The 10,695-nt window shown below is 49.1% G+C and overlaps 1 protein-coding gene across 1 annotated transcript; it reads left to right on the top strand.

Annotated features, from left to right (window-relative positions):
• Positions 1-8,135: 8,135 nt before the first annotated feature.
• On the top strand, positions 8,136-9,983 carry LOC119302738 (the record flags this gene model as incomplete). The annotated part of the gene is made up of 2 exons (XM_037579788.1): positions 8,136-9,181; positions 9,584-9,983. Coding segments are annotated over exons 1-2 (1,446 nt in total), but the record flags the coding sequence as incomplete, so codon positions are not given.
• Between the last annotated feature and the right edge of the window lie 712 nt (positions 9,984-10,695).

Here is a 10,695-nt window from a genome sequence, read left to right as displayed (position 1 = left end):
TCAACCGGTGTCGACTCTGGGTGATGCTCCACGGCGGTCCCGGCTTGCCGTACTCGCATCTTTGTCCAGTCCACACCACCAATTATGGGGGAGAAGAGCAGTGCTATGCATACCGTAGGTCGTCTAGCTAGCATTTTATTGCGGGAGAGATCGTAGCTAGGTCTGCCTGGCTGGCTGTTGTTACCTTTGTCCAGGTTTAGTAGATCAACAGTTCAACACGAGTGGGTATTAGTACGTTACTATTGAGGTCCTCACGCACAGTGGTTTCTTTAGGTTCTGAATCTCTGATATTGCCATTGAAGGGCCTGTCTGACATGTGCCCCCTCAACGAATGAACAGAGCCGTTGGGCAGTAGCTTTATTGCTTGGTGCTTCCCGGGCAGAGCGTACGGTTACGACATTCACTCCGTTGGGCAGCACCACAGTACTAGGAGTATTCCGTACCTAATGTTTCTTTTTGAAAGTCATGCCCATGCTTCCTGCCTTCCTGGTGGTATCGTTACCATATTGGACTAAATTTTGTGTTTTGACCTTTTTCCAAACCTATTCGAAATCTGACCCTAGTTTGTAATTTTTTTTTAAGATTTGACCCTTTTACTATCGCCATAGACCATGACGGTAGGGTATAACAGCCTACCGCCAAGGACCCTGGCGATAGGGTTGCATGCCCTACCGTCAAAACCAGCCTAAGTATTGAACACAATGCGTGCTTATGCCTACCGCCAAGCATCTTGGCGGTAGGGTTGTGCAGACTACCGCTAGCCCGTTTGACGATAGAGATGTTTCCTACCGTCAAAGTCCTTGGCGGTAGGCTGTTAGACCCTACCGCCATGGGCTCTGGCGGTAGCAAAAGGGTCAGATCTTGAAAAATTTCAACTTAGGGTCAGATTTCAAATAGGTTTCGAAAAAGGGTCAAAACATGAAATTTTGCCTACAACATGTAGGCGCCACGCCAGCCACGGGTTTGCATGGAGTCTGCTAGCTAGTTACAGCATGCAGCTACCCCGCGCCTTGGGTTTGCATGGAGTCTTCTGGTTAGAGCATCTTCAACAGACGCGTAAAAATTTTAACACGTCACTGTAGCATTTTTAACGTGTCAGACCTAACATGGGTTACTAAATATTTAAAAATGCATATAAAAAAACACGCAGTGCAAATTGTGAAGCACACGCAATCTGACGCCCCAAATTTACAATTTCTAATAACGTTTTTTAGCGTGTGCCCAAAGCATTTTTGCGCGTATACTATTTTACAGTTTTTTCTGAAGCTATCTGGCACCTAAAAAAAATCCAACTTTTAACGCGGGGAGCAGTTTTTGTGCACGGGTTGAAGATGCTCTTACAACACGATACTACGCACCGACAACAACGCGGCAAGCGCTGTAGAAGCAACCAAAAATGATAATGCGGCTCTACACCGGAGCACAGTGGAGCACGTACGTGCTCACTTATTTTCCTGTAACAACGTTAAAGGCGGTACGTAAGCTTTTGCGCAGCCCTAGCCATCTCACCGGTCGCCGAGGCCGGCTGGCTCGGGTCCGCAGCTAGTAGTACGCGGTACGCCTGCCACTGCCAGTGGCATCCATGTATGCAGCGTACACGCACCGCAGCAGCACTGCCACGCGGCTCGCAAGGCTGCGACAAGATTTGGATCGATGGACCTCCTACCTTCCTGACGAGCGGCCTTTTTGGGTGACAGCTTGGGGACTGCCTTTCGGATAAAGCTCTCACGTTCCCCAAAAAGAAGGACGGTACGAGTGTCGCGCGCAACTGCCCTCACACAGACGGGCCGCACCGCACCGCACGGCGCGTAGCTACCTCTGCCTGCCGGCCGACGCCACGACGGCCGCGAACCGCGGTTCGCGCGTGCGGGCCGGCGCCGGCGCATGCACGCACCTCCGAGAAGCGCGACGGACGTACGCACGCACGTCCCCCGGCGGGCCGGCCGGATCCTGTAGAGCAGGCAGGTCTGCCCGGCCGCTTAGTATGCATGTATCTGCATGCACGCCACAGGATTACGTAGCGAGAGCAACGTCTTGGCCTCTTGGGTGTACGTACTATGTGCGCTGGCTTTCCGTCGATCACTGTATGCACGCGGGTTGGATCCGTCTAATGCGACCCTCGCCGAGTGCCTTAGAGCAACTCTAGCATACCTCACAAAAAAGTCCCAACCAGCAAAATAACCGTTAAAATGCGGGTTAGTGTGGAAAATCCCGCCCGAACATGTGCAGCAAACACGGTCAGTCTGTAAAAAAAATTTAAAAGGCGCGACAAAATCTCGGCCTCACCCCATGAATACGCGGGTTTTTCCTTCGCCCCTACGATGGCCTACATACAAGCGGAAGCGAATGGTGAAGAAGATATTTCAGCCCGTGCTTTTCCCCACCAACCACCTCCCCTCTTCCCCTCGCCCCGTCGACGGGCCGCCGCCCAAGATTCCGGCGAAAGCAGCCGGTGGGAGCACGCCGAAAGGCCGCCACACGCACGAGGTTGCCCTCCGCCCCCTCATGCGTCGGCGGGCCGGAAAGTTGCGGATCTGCGGCCCTTCATCGCGGGCCGCCGCTGGCTGCGCCAAGTGATGGAATGGTCGGGGAGCATCTCCCGCATCCCCAGCAAGGTCGCATCGCCGCATGCAGGTACGGGTTCGTCCTCCCGCCGCCGACGATGGTTTGCGGGCATGGATTCGTCCTGCCGTCCACCGGGCTCGGCGCTCGCGCCGCGGCTCCGCGGCTCGCCGATGTCGCTCATACAGTGCGACGACTGCATGCGGACAGTGCTGCGGCTAACTTTGGGCACACCGAAGCACCCCGGATGGGTGTTCTTCAAATGTAAAAACGATGGGGTACGTGCTGTTTTCATTCGGCTCATTTTGATAGCTCATTCTTTGGTTCAATTGCGGTAGCTCATGTCGAACATCAACATGTGTGTCGGAAAATGGATGCTCATTTTAGTTTTGGGAACCCAAATACATTGATTTATTGATAGAAATATACTTAATAGGCGTTCGTGCACTCCGTAGTAGAATCAAAGGCAATGATGCGGCTCCATGTGCAACTAGAGGGGAAGCAACGTCTACTTCTTTTGAACCAAAGATGAAGAAAGAAGAATGCAAAATCAAGAATCCACAGATCAATAACGAATGCATTGAGAAGATATTAGTCCAACTAGTGGGAGCAGTTATGGAAGTTGAAAATCTTCTAAAATGCATACTTGTGGTTCTTGTTTTTTTGTCTTGCTATTCTAGCAAAGATTTGGTGATGTCTTATGTATCCAGTGTTGTTGAAAAAAAATAAAGAAATGCATTATGTTGGATCAAATTAAGGTGCAAATTTAGGTTTTCCGGGCCGGGAGGAGCTGCGCCAGATCAGACCCCACAAAGTCGACCCATAAAAAAGCATATTCCGCGAATATCATTTTTACGGGTCTGTTATGCAGGGTCTACATCTGCGGCCGTCCGCGTCGGCCCGCAAAGCCGTTTTTTCGTGAACTGCAAACATGTTTTACGGGCCGGTCGGATGCGAGGTCTGCTAGAGATGCTCTTAGCCCGGCGCCCCCAAACCGTTTTAAACGTCCGGGCGGACATCCCAGTCACTGACCGGTCACAAAAATACGACACAGACTAACTCTTTAAACGGGCCTTAAATGCCTGAGCTGACCGGTACCCTTATATCCAACCCAAATATGAGATGTGTATAGGGCGTCTGGGCACGTTCGCCATGTTGGACTGACGCTGGGGTCCCACACGGAATCGCCAGAAAACCCGGTGATCCGACGGATGTCTCCTTCGGTGGGGGTTGTGAACATCACATGGCGCCGCTCTGTCTCGTCACCCAAGGCCAAATCCGGCTATTTAAACTGGCTGTCATCCCCGAACCTTAGCCACATCCATCTCCCCCCATCTCCACCACCTCTCTGTCGCTCCGCCGCTCTTCCCACGCCCTCTGGCTTCCCCATGTCCAGCAAAAGAAGATCACTTATGCTATGCTTACGCCGGAGCGCCGGATCCAGATTGAGCAGGTGATAGGGGTGAGGCGCGCCGCACGCATCACGGTCGGCTTGCCTCCGGACTCGCCGGAGCAGGAGGAGGAGAAGCAGCCGGAGACAGAGGAGAAAGAGGAGCAGCAGACGGCTCCGATGAAGGCGGCGGATCCAGAGGAGGCGGAGCAGCTAGCGCCGGCTCCGGCTCCGGGCTTCAACATGGAAGACGCGGAGGCAGAGTTCGCGTCGCCCAAGCGGTCAAGATGGTGGAGCAGCAGGCCTTTCTGAAGTCCATCCAAGATGAGGCCTATGTGAAGGCTAACCGGCAGTTCATTCGACAGGAATGGGCACCGACCGACGCGCTCTTCGACGAGGTCGAAGCGGAGATGAATGTGGAGGCCGACACGGAGGAGTGGCAGAAGCCGGAGATGCGACTGCCGCTCATGTACCCGGAGCCGGGCACAGAGATAGTGGACATCTTCGACGAGGATTAGGATAGTATATGTTATTTGTTCTACATAGTGTGTTGATTTCATCGCTTGCATGCTTTTATATGGATCTAAGATTTTTAGTACTCCCTTCATTCCAAAATATAGTGTGCCCGCGCTTCCCGAAGTCTAACTTTAACCATAAATTTAACCAACGAGACCAACTACGGCGGGAGAAAAAATTATATAACCGAAAACTTCTTTCGAATACGAATTCACTGATATAATTTTTGTTCCTGCCGCAATCGGTCTTCGTAGTTAAATTTATGGTCAAAGTTAAAGCATGAAGATAGATGAAGCACTACATTGTGAAATGGAAGGAGTATGAGGTACATTGTGGAATGGAGGGAGTATGAGGTATCTGGAGAAGCGAATTTGAGATGTGACCGGTCACTGTCCAAGTCGGATTTGCTATCCGCGGTTGTAAATGCTCCTGGGTTCGTACATTTGCCAGCCGCACCAATAAATCGCATGTGATGGTTTCTGCAAAGCCTGCCGCATGTCTACGCTGTGGATTTCCGCTGCACCAATCGCGAGCATGGACCAATAGGACTAGCCTACCTTTTTTTTTATCGAGGGAATAGGACTACCAATAGTAGGTCTGTTGTCGTTGGAGGTCTTTTTGATTTGCACGATTCAAAAGTACTACTTCACACACGACATTTTGCTCAACACACTGGCACGATGGCTAATCTGACCACCCGTTGCTGAATAGGCCTGCCCATGGATGGAGAGCGATATGGCATGTCGTGCAAATTTCAGCTGGTAAGTGTCGTTCGTGTAGCAGTTCTCTTCAGAAAAACGAACAAGTAAATAATATAGCAATTACGCACTAGATATATTATATGTCAATGGAAAATATTGCATATTAATACGTAGTTGCACCGGAGAGAAGGATTGCATGTTTGCAAAAAGAAATCCTTCATCAAGTTTGACTTGATGGAGAATTTTCCTTAGAATTTCAGTCCTACAAATAAGCTCGTGTGCTACAGACCAAAAAGTTAGCGTCATATCTGTAAAAATAAGGTTATAAATCTAGTTAACTAGTAAAACTCACAATAAGTATGTTCGGCGGCCCCGTTAGGCATGGCGACGGCGCCCTCGGCTGGCGACGTTCGCGGGGGGTGGATGGACCGCGTCTTGACCGCGTGGGCGGTGAGTCGCCGGTGGATCTCCTCCGTGCTGCCGGCTCTCTCGTGCTGCATTTGGTGGCTTACGATCATGGTCGTCGACCTCGGTGCATTCGCGGGGGCTGGTAGAGGTGACATCGGACCGGAGAAAACTTTGGATGACTCGTTCATCCTGACAGTGGCGATGACCAGGGTCGCCGTTCTCCTCCTTGCAGGCGCCGTCGAGGTACCTGTCCTCCACCCCGACCCCATGCCCGGGTGAAAACCCTAAATCTCCTTAGATTGGGCGGCGGCGGCACTGCGTGTGTCGTACCCTTCTTGGAGGCGCCGCCTGGGGCGTTTGGGTGCTCGGTTTGAGGAACTGCAGGCGGAGGGGATGGGACCAGTGGCAACAGGTGGTGTTTCGCGTCGGAGGAGCGGCATGGCATCTGGCACGTCTACAACAGCGGGTCTTAGCGGCATGGAACAACGGGGTCTCGTCGGTGGGCGCGTGATGATGGACGAGCGCATGATGATGGAGTTGCCTGGCGTCGTGGCATCGACGACAGCTAGACCGGACAAGGTAGATGCATCAATGCAACACTGAAGATGGATTGGTGGTAGGTGGCTGCGGCGGCCTCATACCCGACAGGCGTCCTGGTTGAGGAGTACGCCGGACTGGTGGATGCCCCATACCCAGCGGGCGTCCTGGTTGGGACATCAGGTCTTAGATGTTAGGTTTGGCTGCGAGGTCTGTTTGGTATTAGGCCCAGACTATCAGCATCCCTACATCAACTGGATAGGAGTAGCGACAGATGTTGCCTAGACGGTGGCTTTTGTTGTATGACTTTGTAAGGTTTTGTGTGAATAATTAATAAAATGGCTACATGCATCGTTCAGATGCAGAGGCCAGGACTCCTCCTCCTTTTTTAAAAATAAAAAAATAGCTTTTTCAGAAGTTAAGATTGTCTATCTTTGACCAAGTTTAATAGATCCATTACGAGATACTCCCTCCGTCCGGAAATACTTGTCATCAAAATAAATAATAGGGAATGTATCTAGACATATATTAGTTCTAGATACATCCCTTTTAATCTATTTTGATGATAAGTATTTTCAGACGGAGGGAGTACTCCATAAAAATGACTTTTGATACTTTTTCCTATCTCCGATGTAATCTGCACTTTGCCATTTAGTGTTGTGGACATTTGATAGTTCTTTTTTCCTATTAACTTCGCCAAAAATGACTTTTGAGAAAATGCAACGCGCCCTATACAAGGAACAAAGGGAGTATGGCATTTATTAAGATTGCATCTCTTGCTTTTGGCTTAGCTAGGATGCGATTTGTAAAAAAGATCATGCAGATTACGTCAAAAGCATATGACCAAATGGCAAATGGCAGAAGCAGTTCAACCAGATGAGTTTATCATGATCCGTCGTAAAGTCGAACACAAATTTAAGCCATATAAGTAAATTAGTTGGTCAGTACAGATGGGATCAACCGAAAAACCCTGACTCAGTCACAACAGCTGGCGGGTTATATTGCATGTCATATACTCATATGCATGCTGCTCAGGTTTCAGGATCATTATTACTGAGCAGCTAACATGGAAAAGTTTGCTTACCACGTGACGCGTCTGAACAGTCGATCTGCCCCAATATTCTCTACTGATTGCTTGAGAGCTGCTCTTCTGTGATACCCTCCAAACAGTACGACATTTGTGGACATCTAACGGTGCACATTAACCTATACTCCCTTCATTTCAAAATATAGTGCGCCCACGTTTTTCGAGGTCCAACTTTGCCCATAAATTTAACCAACGAGACCAACTGTGGCGGAAGAAAAAAATATATAATTGAAAACTTCTTTCGAATACGAATTCACTGATATAATTTTTGCTCCCGCCGCAATCGGTCTTGGTAGTTAAATTTACGGTTAAAGTTGAAACACGTGGATAGAGGAAGCACTACATTATGAAATGGAGGGCACTGGTAGAAAAAGAGGCTTCCGTCCAGCCCCATTAGTCGCGAAACTGTAGGAACCGCGACTAATGAAGTCTTTAGTCGCGGTTCGGCGGACGAACCGCGACCAAAGGCCTGGGCCCAGGGCGCTCGGTGGCCAGCTGGTGCACGTGAGGGGATTTAGTCGCCAACCGCGACTAAAGGTGCCCAAAGGCCTTTAGTCGGGCCAACCGCGACTAAAGCTCCTCCCCTATATATACCAGTTCAGCACGCTCACTTAGCCATTTGGTGCCACTTCTCTTCACAAGCTTCACAAGGGGGTGTAGGTTTGCTTTTGGTTCCTCTTATGCACACAAGGTGTTTGATGAAATGCCCCAAGAGGGTGAAACAAACATGATATGAAGTGTTGGAGCCACACTTGAGGTTCCTCAGTTATTTTTTCCTCCTCGATCGCGGTTAGCAACTTGAACCTTTCATGCATGTGTGTCATTGATAAAATATGCATGTGTGTTGTTCATTGTTTAATTTCTATTGTTTATAGCTAGTTAGTTTAACAAATGCATGATGGTTAATTATATATTTTATATTATAATAATGCAGATGAATCGGCAATGGATGTACGGTAACCGACTCTCCCGCGAGTTCACTACGGGTTTGAAAGATTTCCTCGTAGTGGCTAATGCGAACAAGCAAAAGGGTTTTGTTATCTGTCCATGTGTTGACTGTAAGAATCAGAAGGGTTACTCTTCCTCAAGAGAAGTTCACCTGCACCTGCTTCGGCACGGTTTCATGCCAAGCTATAATTGTTGGACCAAGCATGGAGAAAGAGGGGTTATAATGGAAGAAGATGAAGAAGGGGATGATTTCATCGATGAAAGCTATCTTGCTCATTTCGGTGATACTTTCATGGAGGATGCTGAAGGTGAAGGGGAAGGTGAAGGGGAAGGTGAAGGGGAAGGTGAAGGTGAAGAAGAGGCACGTGATGAGACCGTTGATGATCTTGGTCGGACCATTGCTGATGCACGGAGACGCTGCGAAACTGAAAAGGAGAGGGAGAATTTGGATCGCATGTTAGAGGATCACAGAAAGTCGTTGTACCCCGGATGCGATGATGGTCTGAAAAAGCTGGGTTGCACACTGGATTTGCTGAAATGGAAGGCACAGGCAGGTGTAGCTGACTCGGCATTTGAAAACTTGCTGAAAATGTTGAAGAATATGTTTCCAAAGAATAACGAGTTGCCCGCCAGTACGTACAAAGCAAAGAAGGTTGTCTGCCCTCTAGGTTTAGAGGTTCTGAAGATACATGCATGCATCAACGACTGCATCCTCTACCGCGGTGAATATGAGAATTTGAATGAATGCTCGGTATGCACTGCATTGCGTTATAAGATAGGAGGCGATGACCCTGGTGACGATGTTGAGGGCGAGAAACCCAGGAAGAGGGTTCCCGCCAAGGTGATGTGGTATGCTCCTATAATACCACGGTTGAAACGTCTGTTCAGGAACAAAGAGCATGCCAAGTTGTTGCGATGGCACAAAGAGGACCGTAAGTCGGACGGGGAGTTGAGACACACCGCAGATGGAACGCAATGGAGAAAGATCGACAGAGAGTTCAAAGATTTTGCAGCTGACGCAAGGAACATAAGATTTGGTCTAAGTACAGATGGCATGAATCCTTTTGGCGAGCAGAGCTCCAGCCATAGCACCTGGCCCGTGACTCTATGCATCTACAACCTTCCTTCTTGGTTGTGCATGAAGCGGAAGTTCATTATGATGCCAGTGCTCATCCAAGGTCCGAAGCAACCCGGCAACGACATCGATGTGTACCCAAGGCCATTAGTTGATGAACTTTTACAGCTGTGGGGCAGACCTGGTATCCGTGTGTGGGATGAGCACAAAAAAGAGGAATTTAACCTACGAGCGTTGCTTTTCGTAACCATCAACGATTGGCCTGCTCTTAGTAACCTTTCGGGACTGTCAAATAAGGGATACAATGCATGCACGCACTGCTTACATGAGACTGAAAGTGTACATTTGCCAAATTGTAAGAAGAACGTGTACCTTGGGCATCGTCGATTTCTTCCGAAAAGTCATCCAGTAAGAAAGAAAGGCAAGCATTACAATGGCAAGGCAGATCACCGGCCGAAGCCTGCGGAACGCACTGGTGCTGAGGTATTTGATATGGTCAAGGATTTGAAAGTCATCTTTGGAAAGGGTCCTGGCGGACAATCAGTTCCGAAGGGAGCTGACGGGCACGCAGCCATGTGGAAGAAGAAATCTATATTCTGGGAGCTAGAATATTGGAAAGTCCTAGAAGTCCGCTCTGCAATCGACGTGATGCACGTTACGAAGAATATTTGCGTGAACCTCCTAAGCTTCTTGGGCGTGTATGGGAAGACAAATGATATAAAGGAAGCACGGCAGGACCAGCAACGTTTGAAAGACCCTGATGACCGGCATCCGGAATGGTTTCAAGGTCGTGCCAGCTACGCTCTGACCAAAGAAGAGAAGGTCATCTTTTTTGAATGCCCGAGCAGTATGAAGGTCCCGTCTGGATTCTCGTCCAATATAAAGGGAATAATAAACATGGCGGAGAAAAAGTTCCAAAACCTGAAGTCTCACGACTGCCACGTGATTATGACGCAATTGCTTCCGATTGCTTTGAGGGGGCTCCTGCCGGAAAATGTTCGAGTAGCCATTGTGAAGCTATGTGCATTCCTCAATGCAATCTCTCAGAAGGTAATCAATCCAGAAGATCTACTACGGTTACAGAACAATGTGATCCAATGTCTTGTCAGTTTCGAGTTGGTGTTCCCGCCATCCTTCTTCAATATTATGACGCACCTCTTGGTTCACCTAGTCGAAGAGATTTTCATTCTCGGTCCTGTATTTCTACACAATATGTTCCCCTTAGAGAGGTTCATGGGAGTATTAAAGAAATATGTTCATAACCGTGCTAGGCCAGAAGGAAGCATCGCCAAGGGCTATGGAAATGAGGAGGTAATTGAGTTTTGTGTTGACTTTGTTCCTGACCTTAAGCCGATTGGTCTTCCTCGATCGTGGCACGAGGGGAGACTAAGTGGAAAAGGCACGATCGGAAGGAAATCAACGATATGTATGGACGGCCATTCTCTGACTGAAGCACACCACACTGTACTGA

The sequence above is a fragment of the Triticum dicoccoides genome, chromosome 5A (genome assembly GCF_002162155.2).
Source record: "Triticum dicoccoides isolate Atlit2015 ecotype Zavitan chromosome 5A, WEW_v2.0, whole genome shotgun sequence".
Lineage (NCBI taxonomy): Eukaryota > Viridiplantae > Streptophyta > Magnoliopsida > Poales > Poaceae > Triticum > Triticum dicoccoides.
This window is presented reverse-complemented; position numbering and strand designations above follow the sequence as displayed.